The following is a 22,468-nucleotide window of genomic DNA, read 5'->3' on the forward strand; positions in this document are numbered from 1 at the left end:
TGGCACGTAAAAAGCACCCACTACACTCACGGAGTGGTTGGCGTTAGGAAGGGCATCCAGCCGTAGAAACATTGCCAGATCAGACTGGGCTTGGTGCAGCCTTCTGGCTTCCCAGACCCTAGTTGAACCGTCCAACCCATGCTAGCATGGAAAGCGGATGCTAAACGATGATGATGTATGTATGTATATATATGTATGTATATATATGTGTGTGTGTGTATACTTGTAAGAAAAATCTTTTGCTATTTAAGCAACCAGTAAAACATACATTTTTCAGTTTGAAAACACCTACTTGAAGCTCGAAACTCTTATCAGAGTAACTCAATGTAAACATTAAGATTAAAATAAAAATTATCCGCCCCTCCCCAAGCCATCTCTACTAATTTTTTTTTCAAATATATATATAATACTGTACCATGAACTTTTCTTTTATTATTCTACTATGTGTGTGTGTCACCACCGCTGACAACCGGTGTTGACGTGTTTATGTCCCTGTAACTTAGCAGTTCGGCAAAAGAAACCGATAGAATAAGTACCAGACTTTAGAAAAAGTATTGGGTTCGATTCAATCTACTAAAAAATTCTCTGAGATGCTCCAGCATGGCCGCAGTCTAATGACTGAAACAAGTAAAAAATAAAAGAGATATACATATGTATATATCAGGAACCACGAAATACAACTGTTTCGTTTCGTTTCGTTTTTCCATTCGCGATTTTCAGCTACCATTATAAACACTCAAGTGTATTGCACGTGCATTAGCATGTGCTTGCCAACAAGTGGCTTCCACTATCAACGTTGCATCTCTTCCTTTCCCCCCACTCTCTCTCTTGTTTGTTTTGTCCTCGGTCACTGTTGCACACTCATTTTTTTTATTTTCTACATTTCTGTCTTTTTTTTTAATGGAATTAATGATTCTCGACCCGTCTATCATTTCCAACGACTATTCAACAAAAACATTATCGGTACTCCCTCGAAGATAAACAGTCATTTTTTTCTTCCCCCGTCGATGCTTCTTCTCTGGAAATACTCCGCAGCTGTACTGTGTTATGCGGGTCGCAGAAACATTTTAATGGTGTCTCCAACTCCAAGTAAGTAAAGAAAAGAAAGGTAAAAAAAATAAGCTTTTACTCCTATTTTAAGTCCTCTGCATTTGGTGTTCAAAGTAATTGTTATTTTATATATTTGAAAGATGCTTAAATGTATTATTATTTTATCTATTTAATTGTACAACTGGGTCAAATTTCCGGTACTAGTGGGATACAAGGGTCCCGAAATATTGTCTTAACGATACAAGGGGCCCGACCCGACTTCCGAAATATAGACTTAACGATGCAAGTTTTGTGTAACATGCAGTGTTATTGTTTAATAACGTAATGAATTTTAATAAAATATAAGCTATATGTTTCTCTTAAGTTTGTGACGGGCCGCCCAAAGCTGGTAAATATGACCTAGCCATGTGTGATATTAGGCCCTATATTTCGAACTGCTCATAAAATACTTTCATTAGTCAATGTTTAATATAATACATAGACTGGGATATTGATAAGTATATGAAGTGTCATGATTTACTAACAAAACACTAGAAGGTAAAGTTGTCGAACGTAAACAAAACGAAAGGTACGATATAGAAACGACATTCTCCATTCATCCAATTTACAAATCACAAATTTACGTCAGTGACTACTAAAATTAATTAAACTGAGTTAATAACTGTTTATGGTATATTTTAGAGACAAATAAGAAAAACAGCACACCTGAGAAATTTTATAGATATTCGTGAAGTCCATTCGTTTGGTGTAAATACGGTAAAATTTTACCGTAGTAAATATTGTATGAGGTTGCTGTGATTACTGAGACTAATGAGACTGAATTAATTAGTTTATAGTATATTTTATAAACAATAAAAGGCGAAGGTAAAGAATACGCACACGTGCTGGTTAGGGTCTTTATTACGCTGAAAACGGGTGGTCAGTGTGTTCAGAAAGACTTTTTTTTTTTCAGATATTCGGGGATTTCAGTATAACAATTTGTTGGATAATTATTACCAAAGCGTCCTGCTTGTCTTTATCAGGAGTATGTCATCTCAAAAGCGTAGGCTCATGCCAACTGGTCCACCTACCTCAACTCCTGTCTTGCCTGGTGACAAGTATAATTGGAAAATAATAGTAGTATAAATATTTTGATTCGATTTGTTCGTCTTGTATGCAGTGGCCTAGGAACGAAATTTGCTTAGGGGGTGCAAACTCACGTCCAAAGTTTTTTTACAAACAAGGCCGATATTTTTTCAATCTTAATATCAAAACAAACACAGGTATAATAGTATTTTTAATTATTATGCATGGAAAAGGGCAATCGCTCAGATTGAGCCTCAGAATTGTTACTTTCGTTCATTCCTTTCAGTGAAAAACTTAGCTAGGATTTGGAAGTACGTGTTGTCAACTGTAAACACTCGTGTCGAGGTGGAAGAGGAGTGACAGAAGACGTGTGTGTGTATATTTATATATGTACGTGTATATCAGATCTTGTATATATCTATGTAAAATTCGATATCTTAGTATAAAACTGAGCATATGTGTCTCTCTGTGTGAATCCCTAGAACTCGAGAACCGATTTCATTCAAATTTTACACATGCCTTACTTAGAGTCCATGCAGTGCTACGAGCCCCCCCCCCAACTTCTTGCCTAATGCGAGCCCGCAGCAATCTCTTTATCTTTTACACTGTTGTCAAAAGTGAAACAGTAACATCTCTGTTTTAATGTGATTTACTTTGTTTTCATACTGAAACTATTATCTCACATATACAAACACACACACACACACACACACATATGCATGTATAGATGTGTATATACATCTGCATATATGTATGTATATAGATGTATATGTATACATGCATATGCACATATATGTATGCATATATATAGGTATAGATGTATGTATATATATAATGTGTGTGTATACCCCCACCACCGCTTGACAACCGATTTTGTTGTGTTTACATACACTGTAACTTAGCGGTTTGTAAAACACTCTGATAGAACAAGTACTAGGCTTACAAAGAATAAATAATAGTGTCGAGTTCTTCGACTAAAGCTGGTGCTCCAGCATGCCTGTAGTCACATGACTGAAACAAGTAAAACAAAAAAAAAAACTATGCCATTTAATTCCGAGCAACGCCGGGTATCTCTGCTAGTACATTACTAAAGATAAGTTTAACACATTAAATTAATGCATAACAGTTTCATTAATGGCACTAACTCTCACACACAGGATAGCAAAAACAGTGTTGCATTGTGAGCTTGAGAAAAGCCTTGCTTATTTTTAATGCAAGTATTTTCTCAAAGTTTAAAATGTTTTTGTTATTGTGAGTGTGTGAATGAATGCAAATACATAAAACAGAACATGTTCACACACCCTATTAGTTTTCTCTACCACTGCGGCACATCATCATCATCATCGTTTAGCGTCCGTTTTCCATGCTAGCATATGTTGGACGGTTCGAAGCCAGATGGCTTCATCAGGCCCACGTTAAAAGTAAATTGGTAAACCTTTCACTGAAACCAGTGAACGAAAGTGACAGTTCTGAGATTCAATCCGAGTGATTGCCTGGAAAAGTAATGATTCAAATCACTCTGAAAATTTTTCCATGCTCACTTGTTTTGGCAATGAAGTTTTCCAAGAGAATGTCTAAAGTCTTTTCATTGCATGAGATTTTATGTACATGCATTACAGCACTGTCTGACGATTTTACAGCATAATTTTGATCCCAGCTCAATATTTTGGCAACAAAAACATCCAGAATAACTGTTTTTAGTGTCTCCGAATTGTAGTCAGGAGAAAATCTTTGTGGACATCCTGGTTTTCAGAAACATAACAACAATAACTGATCCATGTTCCATTCCAGAGCAATCACATATAATGCCAATAAACATAGAATCCTCAAACTTTTTTTCTGGTCTCATATAGGGTGTTATGGGCATATACCTCTAAGATTTCACTTTGTATGGTATCAGATAGGAAATTAACTCGTTGTTTAAGCCACTGACTTACTTCTGCACCATCTTGTTAGGCAAGTTCTTTTACAAAGTTTCCTGTGACACATTAACTTTGCCCACAGGCATATGGCATAAGTGGTTAAGAGCACTGGCTACTAACCACAAGATTCCGAGTTCGATTCCAAGCAATGACCTGAATAATAATGATAATAATAATCATATCAAAAAATACCTTAGGAATGAGAACCCAGGTTCGAAATTTTCCCAAGACACCTGATGAAGGCTGGAGGGTATATCAGCTGAAATGTCGTGTTAACAACAAACAAGATGACAAATATCCATCAAATGTAAATAATGTACCTAATTCCTCATCTCTTAAATATAGAACATGTTAACTTTCTATATTTCTATTTCTTGTTCCTTGAAAGAAGGAACTAGAAACTTCTTTTATCTATTACTAAGGATTTCCTTAATTCTCTGATCATAGAAGTGCTAACAACTATTATCTTTCACTAAGTATATGTTCTTTAATTCTTTGGTGAACTAGTAACTACTAATATACTTTCTTAAAGGTACTCCTTAATTCTCTCTCTCCAAAGATGGAATAGTTGGCTTACATTGGAAATCTTTGCTCAGTGACATATAATCCACATGCTCAGCTATTCTAGAAACAACTAAGAAATTTTATGTATTATTTCTTAATCACTTATTTACTATAACTACTCTGCAATTATTTTTGAATCATGAATTACATATTTTACTTGTTCACTTCACTTTCTAATATATATCAATCAGCTCAATGACGAACAACTTATAGCCATCTTTGATAGGGAGCTTCAACAACACCTTCGTTTCAGATGCTGTTCAAGCTGGAATTTTAGTGGTGAACCAACCTCAGCACTTATAGTTCATACCTATTACATTATGTCATTAGACACAGTTTTTTAAAAATATATATATATATACATTTCCACAAGGATGACACGCAAATTCTTGAAGCGTTCCATATTTTCTAGGAGCAGGCATGGCTGTATGATAAGAAGCTTGCTTCCCAACCACATGGTTCTGGCTCAGTCCCACTGCTTGGCACCTTGGGCAAGTGTCTTCTACTATAGCTTTGGGCTGACCAAATCCTTATGTATGGATTTGGGAGACGGAAACGGAAAGAAGCCTGTTGTATATATATGTTTGTGTGTCTGTGTTTGTCCCCACCACCGTTACTTGACAACTGATGTTGGTGTGTTTATGTCCTTGTAACTTAGCAGTTCGGCAAAAGAGGTCAGTAGAATATGTACTAGGATTACAAGGAATAAGTACTGGGGTTGATTTGTTCGACTAAAAGTGGTGCTCCAGCATCGCCACAGTCAATTGTCTGAAACAAATAAAAAAACACACATACAACAGGCTTCATCTCCATTTATCAAATTCACTGACATGGCTTTGATTGACCCGAGGCTATAGTAGAAAACATTTGCCCAAGGTGCCGTGCAATGGGATTGAACCTTGAACCATGTAGTTGGGAGGCTTCAGTCATAGGACTGTAGCCATGGTGGAGCACCACTTTAATTTATTTTCTATCAGCTTTGTTGTCACTTTATGGCTGTAAGTTTTTCTATGATTGAGTTGGTAGCAGCTGATCTCCTCTGAGTGCATCCTTGAATGGCTGACTAGTCCAGTATTATTGTTAGTTTAGCCAATGTTTTTTGTTTCATGTTTCAGTAGAGGTTCCTTTTATATTTCTGATTACTTCAGGCAGGTAGTTGAACAGTTGAAGACCTCTTAATATCAGATTAGTACAATAGTGATTTTGCTCATGATTTTGAAGGTGGTATATTTGGAAGTTGACAGTGTCTAACAGTTTGAGCATTAAAATTCTCTTTAATGCTGAAATTTGGAACAGGATTTTCCATATGTATGTGATAGTATATCTCTCTCTTCAGCATTCAAGATATTCCCAGTAGTTAAGGCTTTTAATCAAAGGTATTTCACTGGTAAACGTTCTTTGTAATCCTTCAATTTCTTCTATGAGACCAGATGAGTTAGGAGACTAAAATAAGCTAATCTGTTCAGAATCAGGTTTTCCATAGAGTTAGCCTAACTACTGGTTCTCTTGTCATGAAAGTTTGCAGGATTCATCCTATGAGATGTCTGCATTTACAGGTCAGTTTGGTGATGTAGATAATGAAAGATGCATCATTTGACATGATTACTCTTAAGTCCTGTATGTCATTAGCACTCTGAATCATTCTGGCATCTGAAATTTTGATGTATTAAATTTCATATTGTTTTAATCCATCTATTGATAAATGAGGTTTGGATAGTCATGATATTTTAGTATCATCGGTGTAACTCGTTATTTTGGATGAGTGCACTTGTGACAGGTTGATAATAAATAATTATAGTGCTAGAACCATTCCCTGAGGCATACCACGTATTGCAGGAGACTTTGCAGAGTGAAAACCATTTCCAACAACCAATTGGTTCTTACGTAGGAAATCAAAGGGCCATTATCTGAGTTTTCCTGAGATACCAAAATTCCTTAACTTATGACAAATGATTCCATGAACAATCTTGTCGAATGCCTTAACAAAATCAAAGTATATACAGTCAATGTTCTTTCCTCTCAAGAGATTATTAAGAATAGAGTTATGGTGCTGTAATAGAATCCAAAAACCATGCTGTATATCATCTATGGGGTCGTTTTCTACAAGGCATGTACTAATTCTATTTCAGACAATGCATTTGATCATTTTAGATGTGTGAGATGTGAGAGAACAAGTTTGTAATTTTTAGCTTCAACCTTGCTACCTTCCTTTGTGTATAGGTGTTACTATTGTGTCTTTTAATAGTTCTGGGAATTTGCTGGTATCCAGTGACTTTTGAAATAGTATCTTTAATGGTTTCACAAGGCTGTTTTTGCATGATTTTAGTAGTATGGTTGGGAGACCATCTGGTTCAGATGCTGAGTTTGAATCTAAGTCATTAGCTGTAAGCTGAGTACTGGGGATCAAAGAATTCATTTGGCTCATATATTATTTTGTTAATATGGGAAGATGCACTGTTATAATGTCAAGTAAAGAATGTACATATTTGTGATGAATCATTAGTATATGATCCATTAGATGACCAATCTGGTTATGCATTGCTGATTTTTATTTAGCAAAGGGGAAATAGAACTTAGAAATAGATTTTATATTTTACACTGCTCGTTGTTCTCTTAGGGAAGTTTCTTTTTCATGAGATAGTTTTAGGTCCAGTTCAATGTTCTTTTTTCTTTTCTCAATCTTGTCTGTTGAGAGAATTTGTTTTTTTTTTAGTTGTTTTGTTGGTCTAATTCTGTTACATATTAGTATCTATCTATCATGAAATCAAGTGCTTGTGGGAACGGGTGTGCTTATATGGGACATACTTTCAACAGATCCTGATTAACTCTTTGTATAGAAACTTCATAAACTTCTTGACTGAAATTGTCAATTTGGTTCAAGGATTTCTGTTTTGAATTCATTTCACTTGCACTTCTTGAAATTCAGGTTCCTGAGGAGTGAGTCATGTTTGATGTTATTTGTGTGTGTTGCACTCTTTGAACCATATGCAAATAATTGTAGTATGTTGTGGTTAGAAATAGCTGTGGGAATCATCTGAACATTGTGAGTGAAGTCTGTATTGATGGTAAAGACTAGGTCGAGTATGTTATTTCTCTTAGTTGGACAGGTAATGATTTGTTGTATGTGGAAGTCTTTTTGTAGTATTGAAAAGAGTATTCATTGAGATTAGGAAAACTAAAATCCCCTGCTCAAAGTACATTGGCCAGTGGGCTGGCCTCATTTGAGTTTGACTTATGAGTGACAAAGTATCTTTGAAGTGATCTCCATGGTTAGCTCCATCAGGATGACTAGATAATGCCTATGATCAAATTGAGGCCAATCACATGCATTATTAGTGTATTGCACACTGTTGGAGTGGGAGAAGAGGATATTTGTTGCCAGGTCTTCTTGGATGAAGATCACTATTTCTCCTTCTTTCCATATTCTGTGGTCAGTTCTTTGTAGTACATAATCTGGTATATGTACTTCCACATCCAATATGTCTGGGATCAGGTGCATTTCACTTAGTGCTTCACATATTCTCTTTTCTTGCTGTATGAGGTCTCACTTGCTGTGCAAGGTCTCTAAGATATGATACTTAAGTTCAATTTGTGAAGTGTGGACGACCTTGTACATTTGGCATTATCATAAAGTTGAGTTTGTGGGTTAATGACAGCAAAAAGTCTTTTTTATTTCTTTTGCCAGATTCATTATGGTTAAAAAAGAATTTTCTTGTTTTTTTTTTGGTGGTGGTGGTGGTGGTGGTGTGTGTCTGGAGTTGGTATGGTTGCACTGTTGAATATGGTTATAGCTATTTTACAATAGATATCTGGGTGACTCCTGGGTTTTGATGAAAGTCTGGACCAATACTGACACTGTAAGGAATGTTTCTACTGTGGATTTGGTTGTGGTTTGAAGTCATGCATTTACTGGTGCATTGAGTCCCTGAAAGATGAGTGAAGGGACAGTTGCACATCAGACATAATCTTTTGTGTTGGGAATAGCAACAGATTTTAAAGGATTTTGGGTTACATGTTTAGAAGTTATTAAGTGTGATTTAGCATTTAGTAGTGATTGTAGTGGTGCTGTAAAGAGTGTGGTTTGGCATTGGTTGGTATTGCTTGTATGACTTGTGCATCTTGTCCCAGGAAAATGGGTGAAGCTACAATCACTGCATATGCATAGTCTCTCGTGTTGGGCATAGAAGCATATTTTGGGGTTTTGTGTGTTTATGATTTTACTTTATTTACAGTTGGCAAATTTATCATGGGGCTGTCAGGTATACATTCAGATTGAAGTGGATAGTGGGACCGGGTGGGAAGAAAGGAATGGTTCTTCACTAATTGTAGTAGTAGTGGTAATGGTAGTCACTGTAGAATAGGATGACAATGGTGATGATGGATCTCTTGTGTTATTTTGAGAAGAATTTGAGCGGCCTGACTGTGGAGAAGAGCTAGAGACTGTGTTGTTTAACAGGTCATCAAGTGTTCTAGTATTGAAGAGGGACTGCCAATGCTGATCATGTTGTTGTTGCTATTGTCTAGTTGTGGTAAGGGTACTACTAGTAGAACATAATGAGAATGATGATGATGGGTCACTTGTGGTATTTCCAGGAAATGAGAAAGTGAATGGCTACACAGGGAAGGGCTCTTGATTGTGGAGTTTAATATTTCATCAATTGTGCTAGTATTGAAGAGTGGCAGTGATTTTTGTTGTTGTTATATTATTGTTACATATATCATCATCATCATCATTGCTTAATGTCCACCTTCCATGCTGACATGGGTGGAATGGTTTGACAGGAGCTTGCCAGGCACAAGCCTGCACCAGACTTCTGCAAATGTTTTGCAGGATTTTTACAGTTGGATGCCCTTCCTAACACCAACCACTCAGCAGAGTGGACTTAGTGCTTTTTACGTGGCACAAGTACAGGTGAGGTCAGTTTTGGCAAGGCTTTTATAGCTGAATGCCCTTCCAAATGCCAACCACTTTACAATGTGGATTGGGTGCTTTTAAGTGGCACCTGCACTGACAGGGTTACTAAGTACTTGCGAGACAAAAAAAAATCTCTTTTGAGAGGGGAGAGGGCATTGGAGGATGTGATCTTATGTCAGATGATGAAAGGTTATAAACAGTTGTCTTACTGTAGAGGACGTACAAGGTTACCCGGTCGGGGAAGTGAGAGAGAGATTTTGTCTTCCTGTGCAGTCATATTCTCCAATATTCCTGCATAAAAAAGAGTTTATTATTAGCTGACAATGTATTCTTTGTTCTGTATTAGGTTTCATTTCATTTGGTATAGTGGTTGCTGTGAAATATTAGTGTAACTTTTAATGCAAGTTTTGCTTCCCCACCCTGTACACATTCTCCTACATTAACTGTATAATGTTATAGTATTATTTCTGTATTGCCCATCTGCTGCAATGTTTTAATCCAGAAATTAAAATAATTTAACTGTCTGTCCTGGGTGATTTATATTATTTATATAATTTAAATTTAGTTTAATTATATAAATTATTTATGTCTTCAGTAAATATTTCAGATCTATTAGCTATTTATTTTATATGCAAATCAAATAGAAACAAACATAAAAAATCAATGAATGATTAACCTTGTTATTGCTATTATGTAACTCCAAGTCATTTAATGGAACAGATCTATGAACAAAGCCATTCTGGATATTACTAACCCATCAGTTTTTTCAAGCATTGTGTATTTAGAATTATGTCAGCTAATGTATTCTTCCCTTTTTAAAGACGATAATGTGTTTTAAGAAAGATTTGGAAGCTATTTCTGGCAGGTCAGGCAACAATGTAGAGGCTACTTAATTGGTCTAGACTAGCACTGAATATGGATGTGAATTTCAAGGGAATTAGCAATATCAGTGAAGTGAAAAACTTTAAACAGAAAATGGAAAAAAAAAAATGTGACCTGTTTTGATGGTCAGGAGTTTGCATTTATTCAGCAGTGTTGTTTGCAAATTTATAGATAACTAAGTATCTTCATGTTAGTATTGTTACTGCATTTACATTGATTTTTTTTTTCCATGCAAGTATGAATGAGAGATCTTTTTAATATTCGAATAAGGTATGTTTCACTCTTCCTAGTAAATTGAGTTTCCAATATTGTTTCAGTGTTGGTCCCATTAATCTACAGAAAAATTAGACCAAATTCTAAAAGTAGTTGAGTAAGAATTTTAAACCTACAGTTTGTTTAATGAACATTGTTCATTGGTTCTTTTCTCCATTCTCAATATTTGACCTCAACATTTACAAGTTTGATGGAGAAAAGAACCAATGAGCCATGTACAAGATGGAATTATTACATCAGTCAGATCATCATCATCATCGTTTAGCGTCCGCTTTCCATGCTGGCATGGGTTGGACGGTTCAACTGGGGTCTGGGAAGCCAGAAGGCTGCACCAAGCCCAGTCTTATCTGGCAATGTTTCTACGGCTGGATGCCCTTCCTAATGCCAACAACTCCATGAGTGTAGTGGGTGCTTTTTACGTACCACTGGCACAGGTGCCAGACGAGGCTGGCAAACATCCACGATTGGATGGTACTTTTTACGTGCCACCGGCATGGAGGCCAGGCGATGTTTATGGGAATTATCAGCCAGTTAACCAATGATGCACATTGATGGTTACTTAGGGGCTCCCATGTTTTGAGATGCATGCAGATGTCAAAGTGTACCAGTGATCATTGTTCCTTGCATCTTTTAATGCATCACTCTATGTTCTGTCAGTTAGTTGCATGTTCTTGTTGATTGTTTTGTGCCAATTCAACTTTGGGTGTCCTGTCTGTTTCTTTCCATAAGTTTTCCATTGAAGGACTTAGTTAGTGAGTCTTTCATGTGGGAATTGCATTACATGACTCAGCCAGCTCAGATAATGTTTGCACACAAAGTTAGACAAAGGTTGGTTGGCTTGTTGCATGTCTTGGTTGGTGATGAAGTCAATCCATTCAGTCAATGAAAAACAGTTTGTACTGCCAATTGCTTAGTAGAGCATCTTTCAAAGCGTAATACCAGGTTTGAAAGCAAGCTATCGGATAGACTTTTGAGCAAACCTTTACATGGTTGCTCAACCGACTAGAAATAACAGCTAATCTCCCTGAAATCACAGCATCACAATCTTAAAATAAAGGAAGTACACATTGGATAATGTAGACATAGATATTACTAAAATGATGGAATGGTTATGGCAGGAATGTTTCATAGTATTCATAAGTTCAGTCAGGTCTGAGCTGAGGCTAAAGAACAACAGTTTTTGTTAAAGCCAACTTGCTGTAAGTAAACTTCAGCATTTGTGGCTTCCCCACAATGTTATACAGGTTGAACCTCTTAAAGCCAGCAGCTGTTATAGTCTTGTATGTTTTGAAATTTTTGGTTTTAAGATCCACTCTTGTCTTTATGTCACTTAACTCTTTGACAGAGCTGCAATATGAGAGTTGTGAAAATGGCACAGCACTTTCCTTGATGTAATGGGGATTTTGAATCTTGAGGATTCCTTGATTGGCCTGGGTTGGAAGTTCTTATGTAGCAAGCAGTCTGCTGCATCATTTATTATTTGTAATTCATGCCTTTTTTTTTATGTATCTCCCTTCACTTTATGTCTGCTTTGCAATTATCCACCTCATATATCATCTTATTCATTATCATACCATTTATATTCTGGGATTGATGTAATTGTTTGACCATCCTACTCAGAATTGTTGGCTTTGTGCTTAAATTAGACACATTAATATCGTCATTAAACCAGCAAGCTGGCAGAATTGTTGGCACACCATACAAAATTGTTAGAGGTGTTTCCACCAGCTTTATGCTCTGAGTTCAAATGTTGCTGAGGTTAACATTGTCTGTAATTCTTTCAGGATTGATAAAATAGGTACCAGTTGATGTATTTGACTAGGGTCCTACCCCTGCTAAAAATGAGTTTCAGGCCTTATACCATATAATAGAAAGGATAATTATTATTCTTAGCATCATCAGAAGAGGCACTGGATTCCTTTGTTTAGATTTGCTTGTGCTGCATTCCTGACAATAACATCTGTTAATTCTCACCAGGTCTTCATTTAACTACGCTTAAATTTTTTTTTAGTTCACAAAAGGAAAAAAAAACCAAAAAAAAAAATACGGAAAAGAAAAGATGTTTTTATCCATTTATTTTTCTTCAGAATATGAAAATATAGAGAGTACAAGACAGAAACTGTATCAAGAATTCAGTTTATCTGTGAGTTAATTAGTTATTTAGGCAGTCACATTATTAGTCAGTTTGTTAATTTTAGTGAATTTGTTAATTTATAATGATCTGTGGCTGTAGTTGCAGAGTGAGACAATTTCCAATTTTTCCAAACATCAATCAGCCTCATTTATTTCCATCATCTGCATCCTCTCTGTTCATTTCTTGGTGTTGCACAATCTTTTCCCTTGGTGTTTTCATACCTCTTTACCAGGAGTTTATCCACACGTGACTGTATTCACTAGAGCTAGAATGTCCTGATGTTAAGTTGCATAACCAAAACACTTCATTTAATCAGATGACTTGTTAATTAATCAGCTCATTAATTAGCTATGCATATTAACCAGTTATCAGTTAACAACAGTGAAAATGGCAGCTAATGGACTGATGCGTTTTTCAAATTAAAATTTTTTAATTACATGAAATCAGATATGGTATGCAGAAATGGAATCTTGCTGTTTTGCAATTTTTGCATTACATGAAAATATGCTGAACATTTCACCAATATCTGCTCACCCTATCAATATAGTACTATATAGAGATACAGTAATTGTCTGCATGGAAGCTTTAGTGTGATCACCATACTTGCTAAAAATAAGTCAAATTTCATTCAGCTTATATCCCACAGAATTGTTCGAGTATTGAATAGAGTGCTTTGTGTTTGTTCCAATTCCTTGCACTTTGGGTTTCAGTCCTGTTAAGGTTGGCTTTGCCTTTCATCACTTCAGGCTTGATAAAGTATCAGGCCAGAGTAATTAATGATTGACAGATCTGTTAGAACAGATATAGGATGCCTTGCGGTGTCAGTTCCAATAGCAACACCAGCAGTGAATGATTCTTGTGCCTAGTAATACCAGCAATTACTTTTCCCTTGGACATTGGAAACATGAAGAAGGGACATAGTTTGGACAACTGTTGGTTTTGTACAAAATCAAAAACCAAAACCTTTCCTAGGTCAGCATATCAAAGTGGAACATTCTAGGTGCAAGTCTTTCATTTCATGAAACACACCTGTTGGATAATGCAATTATAGAGATACAGTAAGATTAACTACAACAAAGAAAGTATCTTACGTAATTTCTATTTCTATAATTTATTAAAGAAAGAAAATTCTTACAGACATTCATGAAATTTGCTGTCTCATACAGAATAATGTAAAATAAATAGTTTTCTACAGCAGGATATACTTGTTCCTTCTTCATCTTCTGTCTCATTTTTATCTTTATTTTATTATAATCAACCATCTCTTATTAATTGCAGCAGCATCTGCACAAAATTCTGCAATGTTTATTTTTCACTAATAATTGTAAACTGCAGCAGTTGTAAATGAGTTCTGTTACTAGGAAGATGTGCACTGATATGGGTAAAGGCATTTATTTTCATATGTTAATAATATGGGCAATGATCATCATTGCTGTCAACTTGGTCATCATTATTGTAATTATTATGTCAACATGTCATCTTTGTTGCTATAACAACCATATTATTATAATCAACATCAGTATCACCACCATTGTATTATCTCAACTACATCATAAAAATATTGAACTAACAGCTCTTGGATCCTGAGTTCACTGTGGCTATATCAAATATGTTCCACATTACTTTTGTTTATGTAGTTATCAAAATCTAGGATTTAAATTTTCTGGGAAACAGAAGGGTTGGACATGAAAAATCTGAGCACAAATCAGGTAATTGCCTTTTATTGTAAGAAAATTAACTATTTACTTTGTTGAAGAAAAGTGGTCAAGTGCAAATAATATTGGATAACTGGCTCAATTATCTCACTGTCTCATTGCATTGTGGATTTGAATAATATGTTTAATTCTCCAAATCTTCAAGTTTGCTGTAGGCATTATATTTATTCATCATTGCCACTTTTCCACTCTTGTTTAACCTGTCTTGTACATGACTTAAACTATACTAAGCTCAGTCTTGACTCAGATTGATGAATAAGTTTCTATTGATTTAATGTTTATATTTTCTCACAGGAATTGTCTGTTAAATGGAAAAAAAGTCCTGACATTTTTCTTAGCCAACATGGTAGCTAATCAGCCGACCTCTGCAAGTAAGTGTCTTCTGTATATGTATGTGTGTGTGTGATTACATGGGTCGTTGTGTAACTCTACTTGTCAGCAACATAATCACATCTGAACAGGATTGCGCAAATCTTTCCTCTGTGTATGTGTTGGTTTTGTGTAGTGTATTTGTGTTTGTGGAGATTCTGTAAGTGCATATATGTTTGGAGGGACTGTATGACTGATTGTAGCAGATCTGTGTATTACTGTGTCTATGGAAGTGTGTGTTTATGTTTTTGGAGGTTTTGTGTGTGACTGTGTCTGAGGAAGGGTGCATTTTGTCTGTTGAGGGTGTAACTGTATGTGATTGTCTGGGGAACTTGTGTAGCTTTCACTCTTCTCTAAAGTAAATTTATTATTGACTAACTGAACTCTACAAATATGTTCTCAAATACTTATGTGTTATACAGTTATATATTATTTTTATTTCTTCTGTCTTGTTACCAAACGCAGTATCCTTGAATTTGGATTCAGTTCCTTCTAATTCTTCCTTTACCTATGGTTGTAAGTCAGATCTTTTCTTGTAATGGCAGAGATTTCGAATGAAAGGTGTCAAACATTTTAACTAACATGAAACAGTAATAAACTAAATTACTAAATTTACCTACCTCACCTTCCAAAATTAGCTATATGCCAAAAAAATCACTATCACTATGATTTTATTCTTTCTCTAATTTTCTCTATTTTTAAAAATATTTTTCAGACTTTGAAAAGACTTTCCTTGACTTACCCTGGCAAGATGTCTTATGGAAGCAAGTGCTACCATATCTCAGCATCAAAGATCTCTTCTCTTTGCGCTTGGTTAATTCTCATTGTAAAAGACTAGCTGAAGGTTATTTCAGCTCACTAAAACAACTAGATATATCTACCGTCTCAGATCAAATCACTTTGACAGCCTTCAACATTATCATAGAAAATACTCAGAATTTGACATCACTCAATCTCAAGAATTGCACTCAGTGTGCCTGTGAAGACACTCTTGTTTACCTCATTGAACGTAACCCCCGTCTTTCAAAAGTTTCCTTCAAGAATTGCAATGCCCTCTCTGACTGTGTGTTGCTGACACTGTCCACCACATGTCTTCACCTCACACATTTGAACCTCTCCCATTGTACATGGTTACACAATGTTGGGCTGGTGACAATAGCCTTTAAATGTCACTCACTGAAATATCTCAATATCAATTCCTGTTTCAATATTACTGATGAAAGTATTCGAATTTTGGTTTTCAACTGTCACAAGTTAGTAATTTTTTTTTCACTCTTCTTTTCTGTCTCTTTTTCTCACTCACTTTTCTGTCTCTATTTTCTCATCATCATCATCACATCTAAGGGTGGTGGGTGGACTTGTGAGTGTATCAAACAAAATGCCTCGGGTATTTCATCCAATTCTTTAATGTTCTGAGCTTTAATGTTCAGGGAACTGTCAACAAAGAACACTTTGTAGCTCAATGCTGTCTTCCATGCAAAGTGCTGAATGTTGATTTTATATATATATATATATATATAAAGTAACTATATGAAAGCATTATTGCTGTTAAAAACTGTAATAATGAGGCAGTTAGCAAGACTTCTACCTTAATAAGTATAATATTAAATATTTGAATAAAAGAAGGGTAAAAATACTGCTTGCCAAAGATGAAAACGAAAGCTTCAAAAACCACCAATCGTGTGTGTATTTATCGTAGGATTGGTGGTTTTTGAAGCTTTCACTTTTATCTTTGGTAAGTGGTATTTTTACCCTTCTTTTATTCAAATATATATATATAATACAAACACAGTAAGCATGCACATTCCAAAGCCTCTTCATCAGTGCTGTCTTCTGGAAATTTTGTATCAGAATTCTCTTTGCCTAGATTACATGTCTGCATTGCATAACTTACCATGTTATATCTGTTTCCATTCTTTTATTTTGATGCTTTGTCATTCATTGTTTCCTGATAATCTACTCTGAGATGACAGTTAAAAACTCTTACTATATATTCTTGAGCATTACTTGCTACTTTGTACAAGATATAGTGGTGGAGTGCTTCCATTCAGCCTCAAGACCTCAAAATGTTAACAAGTATTCAACTATAGGAAGCATATCAATTGAAAGTTTAGTGTCATAAACATTGAGAGAGTGCAGTATTAAAGCCACCAAGCTCTCAGTTACTTCTCTACTGCCCTGTCTTCATTGTCATTTATGTTCTCCCTGTATATCAATATATGTATATATTTTTTTTACTGATCCCAATCATTAGACCATAGGGCTCCACCTCCAAATGCATAATCAATTATATTGATTACTGTATTTGATGGCTGAAAAAAAACGAAGCTAACTAGGATAAAATTTACACTCTGAATTTAAGGGGACATAACTAGTCACCACAAAGTATTTCTTCTGATTCCCTCCTGGTTTAGTCACCCATCACTAGGTTTTCATGTGTGTGTATTTGTGTGTGAGTGAATGAATGAAGGTGTCTCTGATCTAGCTGACTTGACCATTATATAGACCAGCTAATTTTCTCTTGGATGTCTTTATTATCTCCATTGCATCTCATCCCCACCACCATAGATCCCTTGCCAAACCTTTAAGTAAAACTTTCTCTGAAGTATATTGCTGTGGAATATACACACTCCTGCTCATACCTGTTTTTGTTTCTTCAACTATTTATTGTCATGAACTCATATTGGTCATTAATCATATTTAAACAATCAGTTTTCTATTCCTTGGCATAACCCTTCATCAAACTATGATTAAAAGTAATTATATCATACAACTTTTCAGTCAGTTGTCTAGTTTGTTAACAACTCTCTTAACCATGTTTTAAAATTATGTTTTATTTTGAAATTTCTTTAATAGATTAACCACTCTGAAGTTCAGCGGTGTTTACAATATAACTGATTATAGTATTGAGATGGTCAGCAAGGCTTGTCCAGAATTGGTCCACTTGGATATTCAAGGTTGCTATCGGTTAACTGAAGCTTGTGTTAAGTAAGTATTTTTTTTTGCTTCATTTCCTCTTTTATTGTGATGTGTATTGCAGTAGGAATGTAATTATTTATTGATTCTGATAAAAGAAACAATTTTTACATACTGTTTGGAGAATGTCCTCCTATTAGCTGTAAACTCCTGGTAAAACAAATCTCTGAACTTGGTTAAATGTTTCACTGTTGCAAATTCACTTACATTAAACCCATCTTTTAATTAGTGTAAGAGGAAATTCTAATTCCTGAGACAGAACTAAAACAGCTTCTGCAAAGTAGATCAACACAACTACAGATTTTTGTTCTTAAAATAATTAAAGAAGAGCTCAGACTCTCCAAATACCATGAAGATCTGCACCTGTGGTCAGTTTCATCAAATATTTGTTGATTTCTGTACGTCATTTGATAATATCAAATTCTAGTTCTCATAGCTGAATCCATAGGGGAATTACAGAAGAAATTCCAAGCATGGAAGCTAAATCTGGAGTTAAGAGGCCATAAGGTAAACCTTGCAAAGGCAAAGGTTTTAGTGAGTTGGAAAGAAGACAGTACCCTGTTACTTTCAGGGGAATGGCCTTGCTTGGTATGCGGAAAAGTAGTAGGTATAAGCTCCATACACTATATTTGTTGTCAGTATGTAATTAGTAAGAGAGGTAGTTGCTCTGAAAGTATAGTAGCTTGAGTGTGAATTGATTTGAGAAAGTTCAGGGTGCTACTACCACAGCTGATAACAAAAAGTGAAGGGCAGACAGTATGGTGCTTGTGTTAGAACTGTAATGCTGCTTGGTAGTGAGACATGTGCCTTAAATGCAGAGAACTTGAGAAAATTGAAAAGAAATTAAGTGAGTATTCTCTGGTGGATGTGTAGTGTAAGTGTGCATGAAAGAATTAGCACAAAGACACTGAGTGAAAAACTTGTCATAATAGGAATCAAATGCTGTGCGTGAGAAAGAAGACTATGCTGCTATGGACACATAGTGTGTATGGATGAGGACAGCTGCATAAAAAATTGCCTGTCGCTAAATGTGGCTGTTACTTGCAAAAAGGGGAGACCCAGGAAGTGGTTAATGTTGACTTTGGGAGCCTGAGCCTGACAAAAGCGATGACACAGGACTGGGATCTCTGACGATATGAGGTTCTAAAAACGACCCACTCCTCTTCTGCAAAACTGAGTTTTGAAAGTGCTATGTATTGTGTTCTCTGCCTACATTACAGTGACTCTCACTCCCATGCATTAATCCTGGCTCTTCTCCCCCAACCCACTGACTCCTGCAGACTACCCAACCATGTCTTCCCCTCTCTTGTTTTCTATCCAACAGCTGTATCATCTTCACTACTCCTACTGCTTGCTCTCCCATTCTATTCTGCATTGCTCTATCTCCCCCAACTTGTGGTTTCTTGCTCACTCACCCTTCAACCTTACCCATTTTGGCAGTCTGTCTCTTTATCCCATACAATCTTGCACTGTTTCTTCAACTCACCTTGTGCCTTATGGGGCCACCTAGGCACCTTGTCACGATTATCTTTTGCATTCTCTCACCACCTACTAGATGTAAGTAACCATGCAGATCTTCTACAAGAACCTGCACTGCCACTGTCCTTCTCCAAAGTTCTCTCCAATCATCCCCGAGCATGAAGCTGATCCTTCCCCACTCCCCCAAGATTTGTAATTCTGCAGGTTGCATGGCAACTGCAATAGTGCAGGTAGCTTGAAAAAGTTATCCAGTTCATGCTGGCTGGCATTAGGAAGGGCACCCAATAGTAGACATTGGAACATGATGCAGTATTTGGACACATCAGATCCTGTCTAACCAGCCAGTCTGTTCCAGTATGGAACAGGGATGTTAAATGATGTATAATTTGCTTTAAATTTAGTGTAATTCTTTGTGTGTTTCAGATTCATTATGACATACTGCAAATCCCTACAAGTACTCAAGGCTAAAAACTGTCAGCATATTAGTGAGCGATGTCTGCTGGGTCTTGATGAATCCATTAGTGTTGATGTCCTACATGAGACCCTCTCACGAAAGAAAATACCACGGATCACGGACCAAATTTGAACTCGGTATTTGATTTTCTGTCTGATGTTCAGGAAAGTCCTTGTAAGAAATGATTCTCCACAGTTTGACTTAATGCACTGAGTTGATGATAATTGGAAATGCTGTACTTATTGGGGTATAAAAGTTATCTAATTGGAGTGTTGTAACTAGGAGTTTTAGGGATCTGGAATGATAATGAACACCACATATTTCTTTTAATCACAATTTTGCTGGTGGTGGACCTTTTAAAATGTATCAACATTTTGATTATATCCATGACTCTCCAATTGGATTCTCAAATAGTGCACCAAGAATTTTATATATAGTGATTTATCCTGTTTTGTTTAAATATTATTGTTGATTGTAAACATTTAAGCATAATGGTAGCTGTTGCCAACTACATAGCAAAAAACATTTTTGTAAGCCTTAAATTAATGGCTTAGTGTTGGAATGTCCAAATTGAAAGTAAATGGTACAATACCTATCGATTATTATTGGATTTTATGTATTTAGCTGAGAAAGTTAGTATGAATTGGAGATATTGATTATATGTCAAAAAGAGGTGTGTTTGTGTATATGAAACTGCAATGGGTTGTGTAAAAAAAATTGCCTACTTAAGTTGTATTATGGTATTAGTTGAAGAAAAAAATCATCATCATCATCATCAAATATCTGTCTTCCATGCTAGCATGGGTTGGACAGAGGCTTGTAAACAGAGGATGGCACCAAGCTCCATTGTCTGCTTTTTACAGCTAGATGCCCTTCCTAATGCCAACCACTTCAGAGAATGGACTGGATGTTTTTTTGCATAGTACCAGCACTGGTTGTGTCACCAAGTAATTTGCAAGATCCTTTGAAAGGTGGGGGTGAGGTAATGAAAGAGGTGGCTTTGTGCCAGGGGATGCGAGAGACAGTATATCCTCTTTATGGTACTGCTTGTGGTCAAACTATCTTGCAAATGACCAAGTTCACCTAGATGTAAATAAGGTACAATGGCATGGAAATTAAATGTCTATAAGCAACAGCACTAAAGTTAATATTTCATTAGTTAGAAACAGTGGGTTGAGCACTGGGTGCATCTTGTAATGAAATAGAAGAGTTCTCCCATTAACATTTTCAGCTGGCTAGCCCTTCTACCATTATTCAAAACTATTTCCTCAGAGCTACAGATACAGTTTTTAAACTGTTCTGAGTTTGATGTGCTTTTTGAAACAAGTCTTGTCTCCACATAGCATGCAAACGTTACTGTTCATAGTAAAGGTTTTCTATGTGTCTACCAACTAATACTAGCTGGAACTGCACTGTGTATATAGGAGGTGCTGGAAGCAAAATAATTGTTTAATGATGAATATGCTTAAGTGGGGTAGCGGAAACAGTGCTAAACTAAATACATTGCAATATTTAACTACAATCTCTTTATGTTCCTAGCTCAAACCCTGTCAGAGTTGGTTTTGTTTTCGTCCCTTTAACTCTTTCAAGTCGGGTGGTACAAATAAAATAACACTTATTTGTATCAGTTTAATGAGCAGTGGTACATAATTTGTACTGAAACTTAAAGTTCTTTTCGCTGCATGGTTGGTAGCTTAGAAAACGTACCACTTCATCTATCAGCCAATCAGAAGCTACCCTTAATCTGGCAACAATTTCTGCGACACAGACTGTTTTTTCAGTTGAATCCATTTTGTGCCAAAGGTCAGTTGAAGAGAAAACAGGAGTACAAACTTTTGTTATAAATTTTTGCCCTTCTAGAGTTTTTTTGTTTTGACCCCTGAAAGACTTAAGATGTTCTGCATATATGGCATTTTCAGTCCATTTGGGGTCATGTTGGCAAGTGCCAGTAATGCATCTTGGTTAATTAAATTAAATAACTGATATGCTTTATCCAATGATCTGTATATAAGCCTTGACAATTAACAGTAATTAAGCTGCATTGGCATAGATTAACTACTACCCCACCACGACTATCTGTAAAAAAATAATTACAATACCATAAATTTTACCGACTGCAAAAGGCAGTTTTTATTGATATAAACTATTACACACATACTATTATATTTACCATTTATATTATACAATATTCTGATATAATTCAGCTTTACAAGTGATTGTTAACATTAACTATCTTTCAGTGATCACTATATTGTATGTAATAATTTTATACGAAATTTGACTATGGTAGCACAAAGCATTAAAATTAAGGCATGGAAAGTTGAGATTCTAGTATTAATTTTCTTATCAAGGGCTTTATCCATGTGAGGTGAAAAGACTAAAAACAAGTTTACAACATTATTATTAATCGAAAGCTTATCTTTAGTTTCCATTATCTGCTAGGCATTATGGTGCACTTAACCCTACTAACTCGGTTACAATTAGAAAGGTAATTTAAACGTAATTGCAAGGGAAATAACTCGTAAACATACTTCATTTACTAAGGGACGTAATCAATCCCCTTCAAGAAAATATCAAGTTTGTAGTAGCTCAGTTATTAATTATGAATTCACTATGGCATTGGCTGTGTAATAGTAATATTAAGGTGAATATTTTCTCAATTGTGGTCTT

General features: G+C 35.7%; 1 protein-coding gene across 2 annotated transcripts; it reads left to right on the forward strand.

The window, feature by feature from the left end:
- Nucleotides 1–728: 728 nt before the first annotated feature.
- On the forward strand, nucleotides 729–20,603 carry LOC115209075 (F-box/LRR-repeat protein 15). Of its 2 annotated transcripts, none has more exons than XM_029777172.2 (5): nucleotides 729–1,108; nucleotides 14,815–14,891; nucleotides 15,605–16,142; nucleotides 17,746–17,877; nucleotides 19,768–20,603. In XM_029777172.2, exons 2-5 carry the CDS (start codon nucleotides 14,864–14,866, stop codon nucleotides 19,928–19,930), a joined length of 861 nt encoding a protein of 286 aa, XP_029633032.1. In that variant the 5' UTR covers nucleotides 729–1,108; nucleotides 14,815–14,863; the 3' UTR covers nucleotides 19,931–20,603. The 2 variants fall into 2 exon arrangements, with proteins under 2 accessions (XP_029633032.1, XP_029633031.1); XM_029777171.2 differs by having other exon boundaries at nucleotides 729–1,089.
- Nucleotides 20,604–22,468: the final 1,865 nt, after the last annotated feature.

The sequence above is a fragment of the Octopus sinensis genome, linkage group LG3 (assembly GCF_006345805.1).
Source record: "Octopus sinensis linkage group LG3, ASM634580v1, whole genome shotgun sequence".
Lineage (NCBI taxonomy): Eukaryota > Metazoa > Mollusca > Cephalopoda > Octopoda > Octopodidae > Octopus > Octopus sinensis.